The sequence below is a fragment of the Capra hircus genome, chromosome 23, assembly GCF_001704415.2.
Source record: "Capra hircus breed San Clemente chromosome 23, ASM170441v1, whole genome shotgun sequence".
NCBI classification, from domain to species: Eukaryota; Metazoa; Chordata; class Mammalia; order Artiodactyla; family Bovidae; genus Capra; species Capra hircus.
This window is the reverse complement of record NC_030830.1, coordinates 7,662,629-7,687,922: the sequence shown is the minus strand read 5'-3', so window position 1 is coordinate 7,687,922 and position 25,294 is coordinate 7,662,629. Positions and strand designations below refer to the sequence as shown.

The window sequence follows — 25,294 nt, the reverse complement described above, 5'->3', positions numbered from 1 at the left end:
CCTGGTTCCAACTTCACTCCATGCACACATCTCTCCTCCCTCCACTCCCTGCAAATTGGAAATAGTGATACACAGCCACCTCACAGGGCTGTCGGACCATTTAATTAACGTTTATAAAGCACTCTGAGGTCTTCAGATGGAAACTGCTGTGTAAGTGCAAAATTATTATTAGTTCTCAGCCCCCCTGTCCCTTGACCTCTGGCATGGGCTTTTGTTGTTCCTGAATGGGAGCTGTTTATGGGCTGTTCAGCTGGCTCTTTCGGGTGCATAGGCCAGTACGTAGGCATTTGCAGACTTTTTTTTCCTTTGAGAAAAGCATTCCAACTCGGTGGGATGTCTTGCAGGTTTTCACCATCTGAATGTCTCCCTACTTATCTCTGCTGAGTACTGAGATCTCCAAGAGTAGATTGTAAACAGGCTCCACTGGAAAAGAGGGAGGGAAAAAATGGTCATTTTGAAGAAATGGCCCCTCCTATAAAGAAGAATCAAGCAATATCTCCTTCTCATGCAGAATCTGAATGAATCACTCAGGGAAGTCTGTCTCCCTTGCCCAGAGGGATTCTGTGCATGTTTATACACCGAAAGGGGAAAATAATAGTAGATTTGCTTTCAGTGCCCAAGTTTCACTTCCTTCCTTCATTCGAACTTCTCAGGAACCATGGAAACAAACATACCCCGCCTAGAGGCTGTTTTCCTCCTTTTCTTCGTTGCCTAACTGTGCACTTGCCTGGGATCCTGTGGGGAGAATGAAATGAAGAAGTGCTAACGAGAAAAGATATGTCTGCAAGTGAAATGCCTTGTCTCTGAAAGACAGGATGGGGCTCATGTGTCATTCATCAGCTCTGGGGCAATGAACAAGGTCTTAAGGCACCGTTTTCCTTTTCTCTAAAATGTATCCATACTCATCCCTCAATATCCATGCACAATCCACTAGGATCCCTTCAAGGTATCTTTCGGTTTATCTTAATGCTTGGTTAGCAGGCGATTAATCAACTGCTGGAAGATTTTATTTTTAAAAATCGCTAAGGGACCATCAGGTATGTAACACATAATCAGTGGGACAAAAGTATAAAGCCATGGGACCAATGAAAGAAGCAAGCGTTTGCCATATCACAGAAAAAAAAAAAACAACAACAAAAGAACACGCATGATATTCTTTGTTTTCTAAGTCAGCCAATCAGTGATTAAATGTGATGTCAAATTATAGAAGGGGGAAAGCAGGATTATTCCGCTGGGACAAGGAATTTGAGGTGGGACTGGGAATAAGGATGGCTAAAACCAGCTTTAACCAGCTGGTTAATCCTAACGTCTACGATTGCAGGAGCACCAGAGCCCTGTTGGCTATTGAGGTGGCTGGGACACATAGAAGCCTTACCTGTGGTCTAAGGTGATAGGGTTCTGCAGGTTATGTAGAGGACAAGACGGAAGGGGTTGTTTCTTTCTTTCCATTAAGGAGGGATTGACATACACATACTATTGATACTGTGCATGAAATAGGTAACTAATGAGAAACTCAAGTAGGGCACAAGGGACTCTACCTGATGTTCTGTGCTGACCTAAATGGGAAGGAAATCCAAAAAAAGAGGGGATGTGTGTATATGTATATCGGATTCACTTTGCTGTGCGACAGAAACAAATGCAACATCGTAAAGCATCTACACTTCAACAAAAATTAGTTAAAAATATAAAAAGAGGAAAGGAGAACTAAGCAAAAAAAATCAGATAGATAGATGGGTTAGAGAGAGATATTAGCTAGGATCATTAAAAAAAAAAAAAAAAGACTGAAAATTGAGATTATAATGTGTAGGAAACAGCTTGTTTCCATCCTCCTCTTTTCGCTTCCACTGATGCTCCGCTTCTTTGGACTTCCATCGACCTCTTGGTCTTCCTCTTCCCATTCCTCCCAGCTCTTTCATTTCATCCTTCACTTTGTCTTCCTGGCTACTATCCTAGAAATGAATCTATGGCTCCCCAACTCAGAATCATTCCATCCTGCCCCCCTGTGTAAATCCTCTATGACAACTTGCCCATCTTTCATGATCACCTTCTTCCTACTTATCCTAGATTGCGGATGACCTGTGCCTACAAAAACCCTCATACAACCCTCTGTTCAAGTGTGTTCTCTACCTTTTTACCTAGAGATTGTGGCTCTGCCATTTCCACAATCCCGGATGCTTACTACCACTTAAAATCCTGCTTATCTTTCAAGCCCAAGAGCAAACACAATTAGTTCTATAAATCTTTTTAAGGTGCCCCTAGAAGGAGCTGAACAGTCCTTTTCTGCATCCCCACTAGTCTTTGTATAATTCTTTAATGCTAAGCAAAACAAGTAGCTCTGTATATGGCTCTGAGCTCATTTCTCCTTCAACTAGATTATAAAATTCTTGAAAGAAAGGCCTCTACCTTGCCTTTTCTGAGTATTACATAGAGTGCCAGAGAACATGCTCGACAAAGATGCTTTGGCTTAATTTCACCCATTCAGCACACACAGAGAGACACAACAAAAAGGCACAGGGTAAAATTTTAATTTCTTATGCAATTTAAAGGTGAAAATTTAAAAAAACGCATCTGGCCTTGGACAGATAATAAATAAAATTAATCCAGTGTCTGACCAAAGAACTGATTGTTTATATCTTAGGAACCAGTTAGGACAAATCTGGCTCGCAAACCATCAGTCGAAAAACTATGAAAGACAACTGCTGTTGAATTAAGCAAAGAGCGCCCATGCATGCATGCGTGCATGCTCAATCGTGTCTGACTCTTTGCCACCCCGTGGACTGTAGCTCACCAGTTTCTTCTGTCCATGGGATTTTCCAGGCAAGAATACTGAAGTGGGTTGCCATGCCCTCCTCCAGGGGATCTTCCCAATCCAGGCAATGGGAATGGATCTTCCCAACCCATGTCTCCTGAGTCTCCTGCACTGCAGCCAAATTCTTTACTGCTGAGCCATCTGGGAAGCCCAAACAGCACCTACCCTAAGATTTTTAGGCCTTTGACTATTTTACACAGGGAGGATAGAGTGTTAAACAATTATCCAAGTAATGTAGTCAAATAAAGTTGCCAGTGAGGAGAGTCTGGTAACCAGACTGAATTATTCTGAGACCCCCACTCTTTACTGTACTGTGGGGTCGAACACATGAGCCTCAGGGACTCTGTGTCCACGGGCTGCCATGTGATCTCCTCCATGGCAACTCTAGCAATTTCTCAGGCTCTGCTGGGCTCTGTGAGTGAGGCACAGTATTTTCTGCGATGAAATCTGCCAAGAATTATTATGAAAGCAAAACCCACAGGCCTTCTTTTGGGAGAATATGGAGCTAATATTCATGTCTGTGTTTGTGTCTTGGGACATCCCGAAGTGAAATGATTATACCCATAGATCGAATTCCATAGGCAAGCAGGGCTCTGAAAACAAAGCTCTCCCTGGCAGTAGAGACAAAGAATAAATATGGTCCCGGATCATCTACCTCCTCCAAAATACCTTGAGAGGCTCCAACCACGGCAGTGGAAAACTAGCTCACTCTCTTTGATAAATTCCACCCTACCCACCCTGATCCTTCTCTCTCTCTCTCCTACACACATCTAATGATCACAAGGCATCTAATCTCACCTTGTATTAATTCTTTGAAAGCATCATGACTCTCCCACCAAGTCAATTCTGTTCTTGTTTTAAGATTTTATTTATTTTCGGCTCTGCTGGGTCTTCCTTGCTGCTTGGGCTTTTCTCGAGTTGCAGCGAGTGGGAGCTCCTCTCTAACTGCAGTGCCCTGTCTTTGCAGCAGCTTCTCTTGTTGTGGAGCAGAGGCTCGAGGGCATGCTTGTGTCAGCAGCTGCTGTCTGTGGGCTCAGTAGATGGGCTTCTGGGCTTCAGAGCAGAGGCTCCAGAGCTGTGGCGCACAGGCTTAGCTGCTCCACGGCACGTGGGATCTTCCAGGATCAGGGATCGAACCTGTGTCTCCCACATTGGCAGGTATATTCTTTACCTCTGAGCCACCAGGGAAGCCCCAATTCTGTTCTTTTTAACAAAAGTACTTTGTCAAATATTCACTGTCCTCATCACTTTCTCTGCAGCTTTTTTCTTCCGTCTTGTTCTAACGTTAATCTTGTTCTCATGGTACTATTTGCCAGATACTAGGCTAGGCTTCCCTGGTGGCTCAGAGGTTAAAGCATCTGCCTACAATGTAAGAGACCTGGGTTCAATCCCTGGGTTGGGAAGATCCCCTGGAGAAGGAAATGGCAACCCACTCCAGTATTCTTGCCTGGAGAATCCCATGGACGGAGGAGCCTGGTGGGCTACAGCCCACGGGGTCACAAAGAGTTGGACACGACTGAGCGACTTCACTTTCCAGGCTAGACATCTTAGATATGTTATCTCATTTAATCCAAAATACATAATATGCAGGTTCTCTTTTTAATTCACATTCTAAAGAACTGCCAGCTGCGGCTTATGAGAGGTGACTCCCCTGCCCAAGCGGTAAAACCTCAAAGTGGTAAAGCTGGACGTCCAACCAGCTAGAAACGCTGAGCTCTTCATTACACCAGTGGTCTCCCTAGCATTTCTGGTCAAGCATTTGAGGATGGAATTGATTCCACTGAAAGGGAATCTATAGCTTTAACAAGCATTTTATGGGCATTCATTTCACAAAGAGCCATTTTCCAAAGTGGATTCACCTACGATGCTTCTGTAACTTTTACCACCACTTGCACTAGATTGTTCTTGCAGTTTGGGGGGTAATGGAACGAGTTGAGAATTTTGAGTCAAACTCCACGAGTCGCAGGTACTGAGCCCCTGACTTTACACATCCTTCTGAAGTAGAAACCCTCCTGCCCATCCTTCCCACCTGTGGTCATGGATGTGGTCCAGCTGGTCATGTACTGCCTGGTGGCAAGGCCACTCAGGAGTGGATTCAGGAGCATCTCTGGGAAGAAGAGGCTGCTGCTTCAGAGAGGTCTACCTGCCATAAATCCCACCCCACTCCCCACTCAGAGGACGTTCTCAGCCAAGCTTTCATCTCTAGAATTTCACCTTGGGTTCTGGTTCTCAAACTAGTTTCCAGGCCTCCCAGCACTGATCCCAAAATCTTATGAGTAGTTTCAAATATAAAAGAGAAAAGCACTCCCTCTTCACACACACACATTTAATCACATGAGAACTATGACAGAGGCAAAACCAGTAAACTTGGCATTCTTTTAACTCTCTAATAATAGCGTGGGCAATATTCTCTTTGGAAAGTAAGTGGGGAGAGGGCCAAGTTTGATAAGAGAAACCCAACAATTGCCAGACCATCAATGGAACATTTGAGAACGCTCTTCTCCCCATGGCTGGGTAACTCCTGAGTGTCCATATCTTGGAGTTAACTTTTGGCTGCTGCTTCAAGAACAGACCACTCAACCGGCTTCACTTCCCCAAAGGAATTCATACATAAGACGATGGGAAAGTGTCCCTTGTTGCCTTCTTTGTTTGGGACGATGGAAAACATGAAAAATGAAAAGTATTTTCTCATGCCCAGAACACCACTGGAGTAATAAGGAAAATGACCAAAAGAAGTCTGGAATCTGGATAGTGCTTTATACTCTTTCAAAGCATTTCCACATACATCTTTTTTTTCAATCAACACATATGACAACCTTTTGGTTTACAACAGAAAAACCAGAAACCATGGGGATCTTGTCCAGGATCAGACAGCTAGGTAGGGGGACAACTGGCGCCAGCACCCAGACTGCACGATTGCTCCAGCATTTTCTGTCAGGTCCCTGCATGTCTCTCTCCTACTGACACGGTCTCTGACTTCTCACCCTCCATAAGCACGTTCCTTGTCAGTTACAATGACATTGAACTGAAGATACGGATTTCAAAAGGAGAAAAACCACAAATCCTTTTTTGACAAGAATACACAGATGAATTAATAAAAATAAATGTGGCACTCTTTGCTCTTGCCTCTTTATGGATGTCTTTCCCAGATTAAAAAGGCCCAGTTGGGGGCGGTTCACCGACCTGCTATTTCTATGTACACATCCTACCCCTTGGTAATAGAAGGGCCTTCACGGTGGGAAATTAGTTGCTAAATATTTCCCCCTGTTTCACAGCTTGGCCTGTCGATATCTCCCAGACATAAAACATCTGGGCTCAGACAAGAAAACACAGCACATTCGGAGATATGCTCCAGATGTGGAAGAGGACAGCTGTCCTCAAGAGTCTACAAAGGACCAGCTCCGGGCACTCGTATTTCCCAAGGTCCTTTTCCAACTGCATCTCACCATAGCTTTTCTAGGACTGGAAAAAAAAAAAAAAAAATACCCCCATCCAAGAGGTTGACCAGATAGCTGAATAAAATGCTAAGAAGGTCATGAAGCAGCAACACTGGAAAGCACCTTGCAGGCAGCTCCATGCGTGGTGATCACATCAGAATTCTCAAAGCCCTGCTCAAGGACAGTGTGGTGGGGTCTACTTTGGGATGCTTCGGTCAAGAGAAGGGCTTCACAGGAAGGATGTTGTCTTCACGTGGGGCTCATGCTTCTCCTGACGTGGACGCACACCACAGAGCTTTCGGCCTCAGAAAAAAGGTGCAGAAACCCAGCTCACACCAGTTCTGTCTTGTGAAGAGTCACTGGTTCCAGATGCTTATTTGGAGAGGTGACTGGGAGGAAAGCATGTTCCAGGGCAGGTTTAGAAAAGTCTGGAAATATACTCTGCTGTCGTGCAAACTTCTGAAAAATAAAGTCAAATAAAAGAGATACATTGAGAAGTGAATAATTAGAAAAATGCATCACCTTGATTTAAACACCATTCACTAGGAGCTGGCTGGACAGCTCATCTGGGAGCCCTCCTGAGGCAGGCTACCTCACTCACTCTGCGGTGGGCTTGCACTATTTCACTGGTTATCTCCGAACCTCAACAAGGAGTCACAGTCTGGGGCCATTTCCAGACCCTACCATTAGGATTTCCTGCATGGAAAGTCAGTGCCTACAGAAATGGGCATTTGCCAACAAAACACTAAAGTCACTCGTTTTTAAAATTTACCACCAGGCCATTCTAATTATGGGCTTTCCTGGCGGCTCCATGGTAAAGAATCTGCTTGCCAATGCAGGAGACTCAAGTTCGATCCCTGTGTCGGGAAGATGCCCTGGAGAAGGAAAATGGCAACCCACTCCAGTAATTCTAGCCTGGGAAATCCCATGGCTAGAGGAGCCTGGTGGGTTACAGTCCATGGGGTTGCAAAAGAGTTGGACACGACTGAGCAACTAGGCAACAATTATCTTCTCACATGCAAATAACTCTAAAGACCAAGCTCTAAGTTTCTTGAAGGAAGGACATAGGTCTTAGCCTTTTTACATCCCCTCAGTGCTTATATAAAGCCCTGTACACGGCACATGCTCACTCAGGCTGGATTCACGTCTAAAATAGCAACCAGAGAGATGAGTGTTGGGCCAGAGAGTTCACTAAGTGAACAAAAGAGCCCAGCGAGCAACAAGAACCAGCCCTGGAATAGCTCCAGGGTGACCCATGTCCTGGTCCCCAAATGGCCAGTACTTCCCATTCCTGCTAAGGCATACGAGACGGATCACTTCCTGGTGGGTCAGGACTGGAGCTGGCCCTGCTCCCCAATGACCACTGTCACTCCAGGTGAGCAGCCATGCACGAGGAGGCATGGGGGGCAGGGAGGAGTCTCGGCTGCAGTCTGCATCCAACAGCTCAAGGGCATGTCATTACAGGCCAGCCATACTCCACCCAGGCCACACCCTGTGTATCTCTGACTTCTCAAGGTTAATGCTTAAAACGGAGAGGAAGTACCAAAATTATTAGAGGGAATCTCTAAGACAGCGGTCCCCAACCTTTTTGGCACCAGGGGCCGTGGACCAGAGGTGGTGGGGTAAGGGGGGATGGTTTGGGGGTGATTCAAGTGCATTACATTTATTGTGGACTTTAATCTGCTGCCACCCCTGATTGAACAAGAGCTACCAATCCGTGGCCTGGGGGCTGGGGACCCCTGCTCTAAGAGAACAGAGTTCAAGGGCAGATGAAGGAGACAAATCCACCAATGGAGTGGACAGGCTTGCTCATCCATCTGTGGGAAGAAGAGCACCTCTCCCGGTATTGGACGGGCAAGGTCCCACTTTCTTCCAGCATATCTACAAGCCCTGTTGGTGCTTTTTTAAAGACTTTTCTCTTGATGTGGACCTTTTTTTTTTTAAGGTTTTATTGAATTTGTTACAATACTTCTGCTGTTTATTTTTTGTTTGTTTGGCCCTAAGGCGCATGGAATCTCAGTTCCCTGACTAGAGATCAAACCTGCACCCCGAGCACTAGAAGGTGAAGTCTTGACCACTGGACCGCCAGGGATGTCCCAGCCTGCTGGTGCCCTAAGAGGATCCTTTCACCTTTCACAAACTTTCTTCACCTCCTGATTCACCTTCTCCTCACACAGCTCTATGCAGAACCATCAGATGGAGAATAAGCTGGGAGCCTCCTGCAGAGAGTCTCACAGTCTGGGGACCTCAGTAAGGCCAGGGTTCTGAGAACAGGTCCCTTGCTATTATTAAATGATTTGCACCATCTACAAAACACATTCACATTGGTGCCCCAGGTGATCTTTTAATAATGAGAGACGTTTGCGAAGACACTTACGCAAGTGAAAATGATGAGTGTTACATAGAAAATGACCAGGGCCAACAGCAGGACGATCTCAGCTCTGTAGTTCTTAAAAGTCTCTCCTCTGCGTTCCTTAGAGCATCCTGCAAAAAGAAATAAGTAATATATGAAGCCACTGAATGGACTCTTCTACCAAGGTGAAAAACCAAGCGTGCTTTGTTCTGGCTTTTTGAAGTCCTCCTTGTCCCCCCTTCCTACCCTCAAGTCTGTTCCGCAGGGAAGGACACGGGTTATACTGGCAGGGACGCTGGCACTTGTGCTTACTCTGTGCCCGGCTGCGTGCAAAAGAGTCGACAGCCAGCATCTCACTGAACCTTCAGGCAAGGCTGAGTGTCCCCTGTCTGCAGAAGAAGGAACCAGGGCTCAGAGAGGCTGAGGTGCTAAGGCAGGTGGCAGAGCTGCCCTGCTATTATGGAACAGGTTGGTGCTGATCTATCTTTGTAGGATCATTAAAGCCCCTCCGCCTTGAAAGCCTGGGACTGACTGTACCCACTAGCTAGGGTGCGAGTGGTAAGAACCCGCCTGCCAATGCAGGAGACACACAAGACTCGAGCTCTATCCCAAGGTTGGGAGGAGCGGCTGGAGGATGAAATGGCAACCCACGCCAGTATCCCTGCTGGGAAAATCCCATGGATGAAGGAGCTTAGAGGGCCACAGTCCATATGGTCACCAATAGTCGAAGGCAACTGAGCACAACAATCAACAATATACGCTATTGTATAGAAAACAGGTCACTAACAAGGACCTGACTGACAGCACAGGCAACTCGACTCAATACCCTGTAAGGGCCTATATGGGAAAAGAATCTGAAAACAGAGTGAATATGTGTATATGAATAATGATTCACTCTACTGTACAGCTGAAACTAACACAACATTGTAAATCAACGATATCCCTCTAAAAAATTTGTTTTTTGAATTTTAAACAAAGCCGCTCCACCAAAGCCGACAGCGGCGGGGCAGGGGTGGGGCAAGTGCGGGAGGAGGGACACCTTCAGCCCAGGAGGAGACTGGGTCGGACAGGCTCTCCCGATTCGGGCACAGCATCCAGCATGCTGTTTTGGGCAGCGAGGTTGCTCCTGCAGTCAGCTTGAGCTCTGGGGCAGGAGCAGGCGGACTCCAGGTGACTGGAGGGTTCCACCCCCTGGGTCATAGGGGGCCCTCCAGAGAACTGTGACCCCTGAAACTGGATTCAAACACTGTGCAGTGGTCTGTGCGGTGGGGATGGATGTTCAGAGGTCTGTGATCCCAGAAGAGAAGACCCGAGAGCCACTGTCCCGACAGTTCTAACATTTATGCAGCACTTGGTCACCCCCAGGCAGCGGACCGAACATTTTGGTGCAATACCTCGTTCAATCGTCACCACAAGCCTGTGTCATAGATGATATTATCCCCATTTTGAAGATGAGAAAAGCAAGGCTTAGACTCAATCAGAGGTTTGCCCAAGATCCCATGTAAATGAGTAGCTGAGCTCATACTGGAGCCAGATCCAAGTGGGTCTAGTCTGACCACTTAATTTGGTGACTGCACCGCCTTTGCAGAGGACAGGGAAGCAAGTCAGCTGTTCTCAGCTCCTTTGCTCCCCGCTCCCCGGGGCGTGCACCCATCCTCTCTGCTCTTCCTGCTCCATTTCTCATTCATGTGAATGATACTCCGGGCTGACTGCACCAGGAGGCAGGAGGGAACAAAGCAGAGACTGTATCCGGGCAGGCATGGTAAGTGCCATGAACTTAAACGCAGTATAGGGCTGGAGACTGAGAAGCATATACGGTGTGTGTGTTTGTGCGAGATAGTGAACCAAGTCCAAATACTGAGGAACTTCCTTGGTGGTCCAATGTTTAAGACTTTGCCTTCCAATGCAGGGGGTGATGGTTCCATCCCTGATTGGGGAGCTGAGATCCCACATGCCTTGTGGCCAAAAAACCAAAACATAAAACAGAAACAATACTGTGGCACATTCAATAAAGACTCTGAAAATGGACCACGCCAAGAAAAGGAAACTTTAAAAAAATCCAAACACTGGCCCCTAACCCGTGCTTGCCTTCTCATGAGTGTGGGAATATGATCTTGAGTCAGATTCCTTTAAGCTTTTCCATGGAAGGAGATAATAGCTGCTACACAAAGTCAGGGTCTCTGTAACAACATGTTTGTCATTTCAAGCCTCAGCCACTAATAAGAGCTGGGCCAAAGTCAGATTCAAGGCATATTTTAAGCTACATCAAGAAAAGTTATGGAAAAAAGTCCACGGAGATAATCCTTGTCTTGACACTCGAGTCCTGGTCTTACTGCACAGAGCAAAAATGTGCCTTCTACTTGGGAAGCCTCTTTTCTTGCTGGATGCTTTTTCTTTGGCCTGACTGGAGGGATTAGGACATCCAATCACTGTAAAGTGGACAAGAAATGCTGTTCTCGCATTGAAAAAGGCGGAAACATGTAGCAGCTCTCTTAGGCCACATTAGAGAGCCCCCAGTGAGCAGACTATTGCACAGCTATCTGATAAATTCAAGACTACCCAGTTTCTCTGTCTTCCAAAAACTAGACTTGGAAACTTCCTACTGGCTCCAAAGGACTCTTATATGAATAAACAACAGTCAGATTTAGTTGCTTGACTCCATTTGGCATCTACCCCAATCAAACTGGGGTAGATCCCTTTAAAAAAAAAAAAGGAAAAAGCAAAAAGAAGGGAGAGAAAGTTATGCTACCTTTGCAGCAGAATTTAGCTTTCAGCTACAGATGTGAGCCACAGCTTCCAAATTAAACTCGGACTGAGTGGATCAAGGTCAGGACTTACAGAAAGTGCCCTGTGCGCTGTAGGCAGAAAACAGGTTTTGCAGACCCCCTCACCTGTCACTTGGAGGATCACGGTGCCACTCAGGTTTCTCTGCCCTTCCGGACCCACCAGAGTGCACCTGTAGGTCCCCGAGTTGCAGCTCGTAGTGTTTCGGATCTTCAGGGAGTACAGCCTTTCCCTGGGGACCTCTGAAGAGTTCCTCTGCTGAGGGGATTGCAGGTCTTCCTGGGTCACCTCCACCCTTTCTGCACCTCCGTCTGTGAGCTGTTAAGAAAGAATCACATACAGACTCAGGGACCAAGAGTATATAAACCTGTGGTTGCCAAGGGGGATGGGGTAGGGAGGGGTGGCCTGGGCACTTGAGATTAGCAGATGCAAACTTTACCCAGAGAATGAATAGACACGGTCCTACTGTGTAGCACAGGTACTTATATTCAATATCCTGTGACAAACCATCTTGATGGAAAAGAATGTATACACGTATAACTGACTCACTTGGTTCCACAGCAGAAATGAACACAACACTGCAAATCAACTATACTTCAATAAAAAAAATTTAAAAAGCAAGAATCAGATTTGCATCATGCTCTACCGTCAGAACCCACAAGCCCTTGGGTCTCTGAGACGTCAAGATTCTACCTCTTGCTTTCATAAAATCTATCCTCAGCTGGCTGTTTTAAAAGAAGGTACCGTGAGTATGTGTGATGTTTGCAGGGGGGAGGAGAGAATCTAAGAGGATTCTTTAAGGTTCCACCTCTTTCTGGAATGAGATCAGGACTGCATCTTAACGATTCTCTGTATCCCAACTTCCACTCTACATGAAGCAGACCGTGCTCCTGTTGACAATAACCTTGCATCATTAATGATTACGTGATGAAGTGCATGAATCATGCTGAATCACATTCTCTTGCTGGTTGTTGTCTATTCAATGTTCTCTTCTTTTCTTCAGATACCAACTCATCCAGTGACTGACTCTTATTTTTGTAGCTCAGGGTTTTATTTAGAAAACGTTCCTAACTCTGTTAAGGTCATTGCCGGACAACTTGACCAAGGAAACACAGAGATTCAGATGAGCAAAGCCTCCCATGAAGAGTCATTGTGTTCTTCACAGATTGCGCATATGTGGGCTCATCCATGACCCTGCAGGATGGACCACACTCAGCCCTCTGCTACGGCAGGAAGACAGCTGACAACAGCGCCGCGTGGAGACTTTATATGTCAGGCCACTTGGCAGCCATACCAAGACACACGTGGAAGGGCGTGTGTGCGTGCTAAGTTGCTTCAGTCGTGTCCGACTCTTTGCGACCCTATGGACTGTAGCCCACCAGGCTCCTCTGTCCAGGCAAGAATACTGGAGTGGGTTGCCATGCCCTCCTCCAGGGGACCTTCCCAACCCAGTGATCGAACCAGTGTCTCCTTGGCTCCTGCACTGCAGGCGGATTCTTTACTGCAGGGAAGTCCCCATGGAACGGCAGTTATGACTTAAATCACTGAAGTCAGGATGGATCAGCCCGACGGGAGTAGATGCCAAGTTTACCCACACTAACCTGGCTGGTTTTCTTTCCCCGAACAATCTTTGTTATTAAACTGGTGGAGTCTTTCCATCATCTCCTAGTCCCACGATTAAGTACACACCTTGTTCACCATCAATTCTCTCTCTTCCCAGGTATATTTTTAACTGGCCTAGTTAACTTGCTCATTGGTCCTCCACTGAAATGTTTTAAAGCTTCTAAACCTGATTTACATAAACAGGAAAGCCAATCACTGTTTTCAGGGCTCTAGGGCAGCCCTGAGCCTTTGCTGAGTGGCTGGGAACCAGCAGGGAGCCTGGGGTCTGGTGGCATTCCTTCCTGGTCCCTGGAGTGGTGCCCACACCAGAGGGCCCCTTAGGAAAAGACACCACTGCTCTCTCTGGCTGTACTTGCCACCGTTTCATCTCCTATAGGGAGCATCTCCTGTAGGAAGCACCGTACAACTCCTCTCCTAGTTTCAACAGGCAATCAGCACAGGGAAATAAATAACCAAGGAATGCGGGGAACAGAGGCAGAGGCAGCTCAAGACAGGAGACATACACATGTGTGTGCACGCACACCCCCTCCTTGGATTCTGCTTCAGGTATTAGGGCGGGGGATGCACCGTGAGGTCCATGGGAAGCTCGGGTTCCCGCCTCCGTGGCCCCAGCTCCAGTGAGCACGCCTGTGGAGTGGCCTGCAGAGACATCTGGTGGTAGATTTATCGCTCCTACAAGAATCCCCGCTTCATTCACTCCCAGCACCGGGCTGAGACTAACAGCTTCTCTCAGGCCAAGTCTCTGAACATCAATCCCAATTCTTGAAAGCTCTGCTTGTGTTGAAAAGTTCCTTCCTAAATAATCAAGGATCTACAGACCGGGGCATTTAGGTGTTCAAAGAGAAAGCAAGAAAACGAAAGGAGTTGTGGTCGAGGAACTGTAGGTGTCCGACTGATTCTAGAACACGTGTAAGTTAGCCCAGTTCTCCTCTTTACAGGCATGATGAAACCAGTAAGCGCAGTCTTATCACGTAGGTGCACCTCTCCCCTCACCCACTGCTTGACAAAGGGCTCCCCTGGACCACAGCTTTTGGTGGGTCAGCTACCCAGGACCATCCAGGGTCAACTGCTTCCAAGGCTTCCCCCCCTTCCCCCCGCCGCCCCGCCAGCCCCGGCTCAAAGGCCAGTTTGAACTAATTAACTGAGCTTAATCTCTGCAGTCCCCGTGATGCCGTCTCATCCTGCTTTGCTTTTCTGAATTAACCTCCAAATGAGTTCAACTCAGATTTCTTTCTAACAGCATGAAAAGTGAACGTGTTAGTCGCTCAGTCATGTCTGACTCTTTGTGACCCCATGAACTGTAGCACACCAGGCTCCTCTGTCCGTGGGATTCTCCAGGCAAGAATACTGGAGCAGGTTGCCATTCTCTTCTCCAGGGGACCTTCCCAACCCAGGGATCAAACCCCGGTCTCCTGCATTGCCGGTGGAGTCTTTATAATCTGAGCCACCAGGGAAACCCCTCTTTCTAACCAATATCACTGGAACTCAGTTTTGCTAGAAATCCCTGCATTCAAAAAGATGTGAGCTTGGCTGCAACAGTCATTTTGAGATTATCTACCTCTGGTTTTCTCCATCAGGGGATCTTCTCTCCTATCCAGTGACCCCTCCCTCAACTCAGAAAGGCCTGTCTGAAAGTCAAGATCAAAACTGAGAGCCCCTCTGAGAGCTGGTAGAAATACAGACTACTGTGCTTTATTTACATGAAGATGGGCCCCTCATCACGATGGCTGCTGCGAACTGCTGAATCGAGTGTGCGGTGGGGATCAGAACTGACTGGCAGTGGCTTTCTGTCTACTTGCAAAAGAAAATTCATTTTTTAAAAATCAGCAGTAACAACAAAACAGTAGTTTAAGTGATGGTCAGATTTCCACAGGTGTCTGGCAAATCCTCCAGAGAGGTTATTTTCAAATGGCAAAGCAAAGGCAGGGTGAGATCATGAATGAAAGTAAGGAGAGGAAAGTCAAAGAATCCCAAAGCGGCCTTCAGAATTCTGATTTACTGAACAGCAGCAGCCCTCAGTGAGATCAGGCAAAAATATCTTAACTTTCACAGGGTCATCTTTCAATGACCCCTTCCTGGGTCTTCTTGAAAGACCCAGAGAACTGAGAGAAGTACTGGCTGATAACCTGAGTCCTCTTGCCAAAGTAATGAACAGTTCTCTGCGCCTGATAACTCACTGTAACAAAAGGACGCTTCTGTAAATTCACGCAGCGCACCTGAAAATTGTTCAGAGCCCTCCCTTAGCTTCAAGCTGTAGGTATGTACATTGCCTGTCCTACTCACCCTGCCTTTTGCGTACTGCTGCAAAAATTCAGTTGTAGTTTTCACATTAATGTCACGTACTTATGATGGAAGTGAGGTGCTGGCAGTACCAAGAGACTATACGCAAAAGAGACTTCCTGCAAAAGAGCAAATCCTCGTCTTCAGCACAGTGGCCAAGCAGCCATCACGCTGCAGTATAGAGTGAGTTAGCCGTGGCTGGAGCAGCACCGTTCAAGAATCAGAGGAATTTCAGGGGGAGGAACATGGAATTACAGCAAATGGGCCATCCTCAACTTCGCCTGGTTTTATGAGTTCTTATAAACACTTGAGCTGGCTCAAAACCAACCACTGGCAAGAACAACTCCCAGCATTCCAAATCCCAAAGTGTTTCATTGCCTCTCTGCAGAAGCATTTAAGGAAATAATAATTTATAACAAAAGGAACCCTCGGATTCATTCACAGCCAGGCGTAATTGATGGGGACTATTTAGTGCACACTCTGCGAGGCTAATATTGTAGAGGGCTGGACCACAGCACGAAGTGGGCAAATTAATTCCTCAAAACATTCACCCCAATTATGTTTTTAAAATCCACATTCTGTGCATTAACTCTTATGCTGACAAATTCTTTCCAATTGAAACAGAAAAGGGTGAAATATAAGACATCTCATTTTCAGAAGGCCTATAGACCTTTGACTTGTCTCAAGGCCTCCAATTTGACTAAATAATTTAAATACCATATTCATTCTCTAAGAAGGAGACCTAAGCCTTAAATTAAAATAAACTCTCTTTAATTTGCTGAATACTTTGCCAACAAAGGTCCGTATAGTCAAGGCTATGGTTTTTCCTGTGGTCATGTATGGATGTGAGAGTTGGACTGTGAAGAAAGCTGAGTGCCGAAGAATTGATGCTTTTGAACTGTGGTGTTGGAGAAGACTCTTGAGAGTCCCTTGGACTGCAAGAAGATCCAACCAATCCATCCTAAAGGAGATCAGTCCTGGGTGTTCATTGGAAGGACTGATGCTAAAGCTGAAACTCCAATACTTTGTCCACCTCATGTGAAGCGTTGACTCATTGGAAAAGACTCTGATGCTGGGAGGGATTGGGGGCAGGAGGAGAAGGGGAAGACAGAAGATGAGATGGCTGGATGGCATCACCGACTCGATGCACATGAGTTTGGGTGAACTCCAGGAGTTGGTGATGGACAGGGAGGCCTGGTGTGCTGCGATTCATGGGGTCGCAAAGAGTAGGACATGACTGAGGGACTGAACTGAACTGAACTGAAGTCAAGCAAATACAACAAGTACTAATTTTAAAGGCATGTGAATCAAGTTTTTTTTAACTGGTGGATAAATTTGAACTAGAGAGAAACAAATCAAATAAATATCTAAATATGGCTGAAATAGAACCAATATTTCAGTCAAAATCCTTACTGTGAGAAGTTTTTTAGATGTTTACATATTTTTATCCAAATGTATACTGACTTCATAGATTACCATAGATTATCCAGATTATCTAGATTACCTATACCATATTTGTTCCATTCCTACCACAAAGAATTTTGATTTGACAACCTTGAAATCTGAATTTATCACATATGTGATGTGTTTGGAATGTGACAGGAAAGTAAAAGAAAAGGAAGAGATTTTTTGAGGGGAAAAATGTGTGCACACATATGTGCATATAAATATTTAATCCAACAATTTAATTAAACATATTTAAAGGAATGGACATTAAGTACTTAAAGGTGGTATTAAATTAATCTGATATATTCCAATCACATTGAACAGCTTTTTTTTTATTGCATTTCCCATGCACTAACATTCATGTACCTTGGTTTCTAACTCAATTAAAGTGCCAATATAATTCCCATTCATCATAAAAACAGCTCTTTATAACGTGCAAAATAGTTTGGCTCAGAGGTTGATGTCATAATGAGGGTAGAATGTACGAGCATTAACATCGTTTTTTTCTAAGTGTAGTTTTATTGGAAAAATGATTTTCCACTTTGAAATTTACTGGGTCTAACAGACAGATTGGATTTATGGCTGTTAACAGAGCCACGAATATGGCAGAGCCAACGTAATGAAGAGCCTTGGACTTGGGCAGATGTGGAAACAAACCCCATGGCCAGCTCTGCGCTTAGTCAAAGTGACTGAAGAGCTCTCAGGCTGTGTTTGCTCCCCTGAGGTGGGGGAAGGGTAATTAATATCTCCCAAAGTTGGCGTGACTCAGTGAACTCCGGGAGATGGTGATGGACAGGGAGGCCTGGCATGCTGCGATTCATGGGTCACAAAGAGTCGGACAAGACTGAGCAACTGAACTGACCTGAACTGAAAGTTGGTGTGAAGATACCTATGATGGCGTAGGTGGATCATGGAGCATAATGTCAATCACACCTAAAAATGTTACCACTCTTTTTTTTTTTCACAGCTAAGGTTTCCTTCGGCATTCTAAATACTTCCCTGCACGTAGGAAATATTCAAAACAACATTATTTACTGAATGAATGAGTAAATTTTAAAAACAATGAGTAAGTCGATCCAGAATCAGAGGGCCTGAGGTCAAGCCCTGGCTGCTTCATCAGATAACTGGGTCATTGCTGGGAAATCCCTTCACCTCTGATTCCGAGTTCCTCACCTGTAACTACCTACTTCCCTCTTGGTATTTTAAGGATCAAATGGGAAAACATATAATAGTGCTTTATAAGCGGTAATGTAGGACATAGGAATTGGTGTTGTATCTGATAGCTTTCTATCTCCACCCACCCATTCAGTCATTTCTTCCTGCTGACCCTTCCTGTCTCCTCTCTGGCAAAGCTGTTCTGGAAGTCTCAATCTCTGCTCTAGAAAGAAGTTATTTTTCTATCCACAAGGTCTCCAAAACAGCCAGAATATTCTGAATTTTCTACGGCATCATTGTAATTGGCAAAGCCCCTCTGGAACTAGGATTTGACGAGAAGGTTAGGCTACTCACTGTTCATGCCAATCATCCTTCTCCCAAGAGCTTCTTAGGGATCCTGCTGGACCCTGGAGGGGCATTCCTAAATTCCTGAATCCTCTGAATTCATGTTCTTCAAGGGTACTACCTCTCATTCTAGAAAAGGCACACTTGACACCCGCCTGGCCTCTGTGACCAGAGAGACTGGTTCTGATGAGTTCATGACCCAATCAAAGCCACTTGAGCATAATCAGACATTTGTTGAGATGGAAGAGGCATAATCTTTCGCTTGGCACTTGACCTTGGGAGGACAGACAGGTCTGCAGTTATCGGCTACTATCTCACTGCCTCGTGGAGGCTGACAATAAAACCAACACTAAGGAAAGGCAAGTTGAGAGACAGAAAGTCACCAAGCCCTTTGGACAGCCACGAACCTCCACATCTAGCCTTACTCCAAACTGGGTGGCTTAAAACAGCAGAAATGTATTCTGTCATGGTTCTGAAGACCGTTAAGGGCAATATCAAGGTGCTGGCGGGGCCACGCTCTCTCTGAAGGGGAGAATCTGTTTCAGGTCTCGCTCCCAGCTTCTGGTGTTGCTGGAAACTGGCGTTCTTTGATCTGTAGACACATCACTCCAATCGCTGCCTCCATCTTCCCATGGGATCTCCCTGTGTGTCTGTCTGTTTTCTTTTAATGACACCAGCCATTGGATTCAGGGCCCATCCTGATCAAGCATGACCTCATTTTAACTTGGTTACATCTGCAAAGACCTTATTTCCAAATAAGGTTCTATTCACAAACACCAGGGATTAGGACTGACACATGTCATTTTGTGGGACACTAACCTACAACATCAACCATAACTGAAGTATGAACTATATTTTCATTTCAAAAAATTGTTTCAACTAGAGAAGCCAATATATTCCCTTTTCTTGAAGCCAGTTTTGACTGGATTACAAGCCTTCACAACAGAAAGATTGCCAACTGATACGTGCACCTTGCCCTCCTCCAAAAATACACGTGGCATATAAGGGAGGACCTTCACAGGGCTCCAACCTCAAGGCCAGTCCTGTTTTGTCACTTGGGCTCACGTGCCTCCCACTTCTCACGGAAAGAGACACCCGGGTCTGACTGGACTCAGAACCTCTGTTCTCTAGAACTGACCCAGTGAGTCTGGTTGTAAGTGAATATGAACTATCCACAGCAACGAGCATCTGTCTTTTTTCCCTTTGGTTTTCCCCATCTGGACTGATAATCCTGGACAACTACCCGTTCTGGGATCTGTCTTCTCTTGGACAACTGAGACAAGACCATGCGGTAGATTAACTGGTGCTCCACAAAAATATCAAGTGAGATTCACAAGCCTTGGGCTCTTACATCTGTACCAGAAATACACGACACATAGAGAAATTTTACCCAGGTATACCTCAGTGCAAAAACAAAGTCAAAAATGTACTTCAGGGTGGAAGAGTCTTAGGGAAGTACTTTAGTTCAGCTCTGGTTTGAGCTAAGCATTGTTGGTAGAAATTTGGGGGTTATCCCAAGAGTTTCCAGAAAGAGCTTATGGAGAACAGTTGTATTAATAGATGGAGGAAGCCTCCCTTTAAGGTAATGAACCTCTTTTTAGTCCTGCCCTACAGAAAACCTTCCCTTATGTCACTGAGACCTTCTCCTAACTTCCTCTTCTTTGTGAAGTGACATAACCATATACAGAACTAAGATAATCAGTCGTCATGTGATTCGGGTTCCCCCTTTTATTTATGGAAAACAAGTGTTTGCAGTCTTTAGGATTTCACTCTCAGCTGCCTTTTCCCTCCCACCCCTCTTCCAAGCTGAAAGATTTTTAGCAACGTTTCTCATCATGGTCCAAAAATCTCAGTGCTCCATCGTTTTCATCTGGCTGGGATTTCTTCCAAATCCTGGCTCACTGGTCCCTAGACCCACATGGATGACAGGACTGGTGCCCGAGAGAGAAAGGGGAGGCAAACCCCAGGCCCACATTGCAGGCTCACAGTTAACCCACCGGCAGCTTCACTGGAGCACAAGGCTGAAGCCCGCCTCTGACATTCATTTGCTAGGATGAATTATATTCTGCCTCTCACCATAAGAAATACGATTTTCTTCTGACGTATTTTCCATTATGTTGTCCTCTTCGCTTAAAAACTGTCAAAGGCTCCTTGATGCCGAATGGACCAAATTCTAGCCCCTATGATTCAGCATTCAGGGGTCCTCACCCTCTGTTCCCAGCCTGCTTGCTGCGGTATTCTCTGCAGTATAATCCTCCCTTCCAGATTAGCAGTTACCCATCAGCTCCCCAAACAACGCCTGTGCATTCTTGCGTCCAGGCCTCTGTCCTCTGGCCAATGTTCTGGATTGGTCTTAGGACAGTCACTGCCAGGCCCAGGACGTGGCACACATTTGGGACATAGAAATATTAACTAAATGATGAAAATGAAAATATGACAGACATCTGAAAACTAATTTTATGCCTTTCATAGTCTGACCTAAAGGTTATTCAATCAGGTCAAGTAATACCGGTCCCATGGGGATGATACAACGTTTCTTTGACGCTCACACAGGCCTTGTTTTTTACATTGCAGTGTTTCAGTGCTTCTATATTTAATATAGAAATGTTTCCTTCTTCTCCTAAAACATCTCAAATCTTATCTTAAAGCAGATGGCATTCTAGAATCAGGTAAGTGCGGTAAGCGGCATGCGTTGTCTCCCTGTGGGGCCGTCAGAGTTGGTAGCTGTACCGCTGCCATCTGCCCGGGCCATTCATCAAGCCTAGACCCTCTGCGGGCTCCTCCTTAGTGCCTCCTTGCTTTGTGGTTCATTATCACACAAGATGCTGTAGAGACAGAAAACAGGAGACTGGCCATGCCCACGGCGGACGGCTCTTAAACACATCAAGGACAAGCAAGAGCCGTGGAACGACTATCCTGGAACTTTCCAAGTGGCCACACACAAGCCATCAACCTGCTCTCCCTTAGTCCCCAGGAGAGCCCCTGACTTGCCGCAGCTGCAGCTCTTCTAAATATGATAAAGTTCAAGTCTGCTCTAGCCTCTGAAATCATAGTCTCACTTCCCCTTTATACCTTCCTTTGGAAATCATCTAAAAAGGGCACTTGTCTTGTGACGCAGGTCTGTCCTCTCCTCCGCAGTGTCACTCAGAGAGGAAACCTGAGTTTCATCTCAGAGATCCTCTTTCGATATGCATCCACACAGGCTGTGGGAGCCCCCAGAACAATACAAGATAGAGATATGTTTCCCTCGTGAGCAACCACTCATCATTAGCAGTGGCCAACCTCACCCATGCCCAGACGTTCCGTGCACCCAGTGCCATCCTGCCCCTCCGGACCTACTGTAGCCTCATGAAAGAGAGCATGGACCAGGCCACCCCACGAGAAGCACAGACTGGCCCCCAAACGGATGGTCTTCCTCCTGGCAGACACGGAATTTGTGCTATGATCTTCTTATGCTAGAAATCTAATCGGAGGTCACAGCCATTGGTAGAAGAGGGCTGGACCAAGGCCTATGTGCCTTATAATATCTCAAAACGTCTCCTCCAACAACCACAATCTATTCACGATCTTAACAGCTACACTGGATGCATACACTGCATTTTCTACTTCTTCTCAATCATTCACTCTGCTTTAAAGGGTACAATACAGGAAGGGATGAGAGGAGGTCCCATTCTTGGATCCCAGTTGGGAAGAGAAAGAAGAGTTGTGCTAACTGGAATGGGGCTACCAGTGCCCACTCTTGGCTCCACCTTTGAGCCCACGCCCCGTGCAAGTCTAGATTGCATTCCTCAACCCCAATCCCGTCTTTGCATCTTGGAAACACAGAGAATAAGATGGACATTGTTCCTTCCCAACTTGCCCTCATGTTGCAAACACTAACTAGACACTGTCTGCTTTGAGTCTTTTGGTAAAAGGCACATGAGAAGAAGCACATGGTTTACACGGGCTCTTTCGCTCACTGCACGTAATCAGCGCCAACTGGACAGTGGCAGAGTGCTCCAGGGTGCCAGGGAACTGAGTGGGCAATGGATTTTTTAATCGTGAGTCATTATAACCGTAATTGTGGTATGCAGAAATCCTGCAAGAATGTGATTCAATCTGGCGGACGGAGAAAACCCACACTGCAAAGGACTCTCTGCTTACTTGTCCAGCACACAGCCCACAACTGTGCAAAGTGGTTTTACCAGTTACCCTACTGATGATGCAGTGAGGTTGGCTGTGGTCACCAGGCTTAAATTCCCCACTTTATAGCTACCTCTAAAGCTTCGCAGAAACATTTTACAAGAAAGTTGTGAGTGAAAATGACAAGATAATCTTCCGTAAGACGAAGAATTTCAGTACTTCACCGCTGGCTTTATTTCCAGAACATTCTATCCGTTTTTGTTGTACAAGCACAATTGATGCAAAAAGTATAATTACTGGGCTGGAAAATAATAAATATCTACAGAATATGCTGAGATCTGTTAAAAAGAGCTTGAAAAACAAAGCGTATCACTTTCAAGGTATCTGATTAGTTTACTGAAACAGCACAGCGCTTCTATCCACCATGACTCCATCCTAGTTTCTTTCTTAAAAAAATAAATTGGGCATGATTTTTCAGTGCCCCTATTCCATGGACCAACAGAAAAAAGACAATGCCAAGAGACTGTTGTCTTTTTTCTTAGCAGAGCTTTGAGAGCCCTTCAGGGTAAAGTTTGTAAGAACTGTGTTCAACAAACAAGCACATACATTATAGGGTTACATCACCAGCTGACATCCAAGGAAAAGCCAGAGGTTAATCGCTCTGGTTTACTACATCATTCCAAATGACCTCGTGCAAGAAGATTTAACTTGACAACTGTTTGAACTTTACAGTCTGAAATTTCATCTACTTGTTTCATGAGCACTTTGCAATTACTCCCCTGGGGATATTAATATTGTTTTCCCTTTTTAATCAATCTGGAAAGGATCATGGTTTCATGTTTTCTCCTCTTTTTAGATAACCAAGTCCCTGCCTGGCTAGCCCAAAGACACTTTCATTTTCTTTAAGGAATTAAGATAGAAAACAGAAATAACAAGACAGACCTCTAAGAACTTAGGCTGTGGAACCAGACTGCTGGATTCAAATCCCAACTCTAGTGTTTAGCCAGCTGTGTAATAGTGAGTTGGTTACTTCAGCCCTAAGGCTCAGTTTCCTCATCAGTGACAGGAGTTATCTCTTAAGTCCAGTGGAACTGCTGATGCATGAAGACATTTACCTCAGAGCTTGCCAGATGGTGACTACCCAAATAACACTGGTTTTCCAATATTTCTGTTTAAATACTATTGTTTTTACAAGGGAACAATTTTGGAATTGCTGTCTTCTCTGATTCCACAGTGACTAAGGTGGAGATGATGCAGGAATAATAACAAACCTATTTGCATACACAACACAGGGCCCCCAAGCCTCAGCACCATTTCCACCATGCATAATCACAAAAGGTTGGCCTGAATTCACTGAGCACCTTTGAAATGAACAGGGCAAACACTGGGTGCCGTGCAGGAGACACAAAAGCTGTGGCGCTGTCCCTAGGGAACTGACAATCTGGTTAGGAGAGAAGACACACGTGCGCGCGCGTACACACACACAGATAATGGTCCTAGGCTGCCCTATTAAATGGCTAGATACTTGTGCAGGTCCTTACAGCATCTTTTATGGCGGGCAGAAGAAAACCCAGCGTTTTGTGGAAAACTACAAAGGCACAGAGATTTCCAGCAAGGTAAGACGACCAATCAGTGAGCTAACCAAAGCAAGGCTGGGATAGCATAGTCACTGGGCTTCAACCTGAGGTGCCATTGTGGCAGTAACCTCATTAAAGGTGATGTGCAAAAAAATATAAATAAACCAGTGACAGCAAACAGTTGGGTTGCTTGTGTTTGCAAGGCCACCACAACTACAATCTTATAAGCTGAAAAGGTTACAGTTGAGAGGAAACCTTAAAAAAGCACCAGTCTGACTCAATCCTCTTGTGGTAGGGTAGATGACACTGCTCTTACACACGAGGACCCTCCAATGCACCATCACACAGAAGCCCTCCTTGCTGGAACTTTTAGAATGCTCAGAGGGAGGAGGAGAAAGGGATGGGGAGGAGGCCAAGGGTTTCCCTGAAAGGGGATGACTGGCAGATAGCTACCATCCAAGAAGAGAGCCTACATCAGCTTCTATCTGGTCATCCTTCCCCTCAAATAGCCCCCTCCCCTCTCCCCACATGTATGAGCACCGCAGTCACAAAACAGCAGAAATAATAAATCCAGAGACATGCCTCCGGCCAATGTCAAATCTTCACCAGCTGCCTTCTCCCTGGCCTGCTGACCACAACCACAGGTGGCCTCTAGAATTAATCCAAATAAGAGGTTTTCTGCTCTCCAAAACGTCTTATCTGGATCATTCATCTCAGGCCACCTTTAGAGGCAAGAAGATTTGAGGTCCCCGGGGGAACGACATCTATGTCAGCCTGTACCTGGATGCGAAGGGGCTGAGTCGCGATGGGAGAGGCGCGTGCGAAGACCCGGTACCGAGTGCAGTTATCGGCGATATCCCTGACCCCCAGCCACAGAGGGTCACCGGCCCGAGCGAGGCGGTTCCCCCTCCCGCAATTAAACCACCAAACCCCAACCCGCCAGCCTGGCCGCACTTACCTTGGCCCAGGAGACCGTGTAGGTGACCTGAGGGTCCCAGGGGGCAGTGCAGGGCAAGTCCACATCCTCTGAACAGACCACCTTCACCTCCCGCGCCGCGGGCGCCAGGCTGCAGGCTGCAAGAGGGAGAGAGAGCGGCGTGAGCAAGCGAGAAAAGAGGGTGTTGCGGGGAGGCGGGCGGGGGGCGCCAGGCGTCCGCAGGCCCTACCGCAGCTCAGGAACAGGAGCTGGAGCCCGCGTGACATCGCTGAGGACTGCCGGCCTGGAGCCCTGGCGCCGGCTTTTGTACCCGCGCACACCCGGGACTTCCCCGGGCGCCGGTCCCGGGGGGATCCCCGCGGGCGGCGGAAGCGGCGGTGCTCCTCCCCCACCCCCGCGGCGGCCACCCGAAGAGCCCCGGCCCCG

The 25,294-nt window shown here is 46.3% G+C and overlaps 1 protein-coding gene across 3 annotated transcripts; it reads right to left on the bottom strand.

The window, feature by feature from the left end:
* On the bottom strand, positions 1-25,294 carry CD83 (CD83 molecule). 3 transcript variants are annotated; one of them, XR_001917135.1, is made up of 6 exons: positions 25,098-25,294; positions 24,890-25,005; positions 11,491-11,701; positions 8,624-8,730; positions 6,370-6,705; positions 1-423 (listed from the first exon to the last, which is right to left on the bottom strand). XR_001917135.1 is itself a non-coding variant. In XM_018039290.1 (5 exons), exons 1-5 carry the CDS (start codon positions 25,132-25,134, stop codon positions 6,577-6,579), a joined length of 597 nt encoding a protein of 198 aa, XP_017894779.1. In that variant the 5' UTR covers positions 25,135-25,223; the 3' UTR covers positions 5,119-6,576. The 3 variants fall into 3 exon arrangements, 2 of the variants coding, with proteins under 2 accessions (XP_017894779.1, XP_017894778.1); XM_018039290.1 differs by lacking the exon at positions 1-423 and having other exon boundaries at positions 5,119-6,702; positions 25,098-25,223; XM_018039289.1 differs by lacking the exon at positions 1-423 and having other exon boundaries at positions 5,121-6,705.

Coding starts and splice junctions, on each gene's coding strand:
- CD83 (XM_018039289.1), bottom strand. CDS start 25,134: ATGTCACGCGGGCTCCAGCTCCTGTTCCTGAGCTGCG. Junction 25,006..25,097: donor GCTCCTGTTCCTGAGCTGCG/GTAGGGCCTGCG, acceptor TCCCTCTTGCAG/CCTGCAGCCTGGCGCCCGCG. Junction 11,702..24,889: donor ACACGGTCTCCTGGGCCAAG/GTAAGTGCGGCC, acceptor CTTTCTTAACAG/CTCACAGACGGAGGTGCAGA.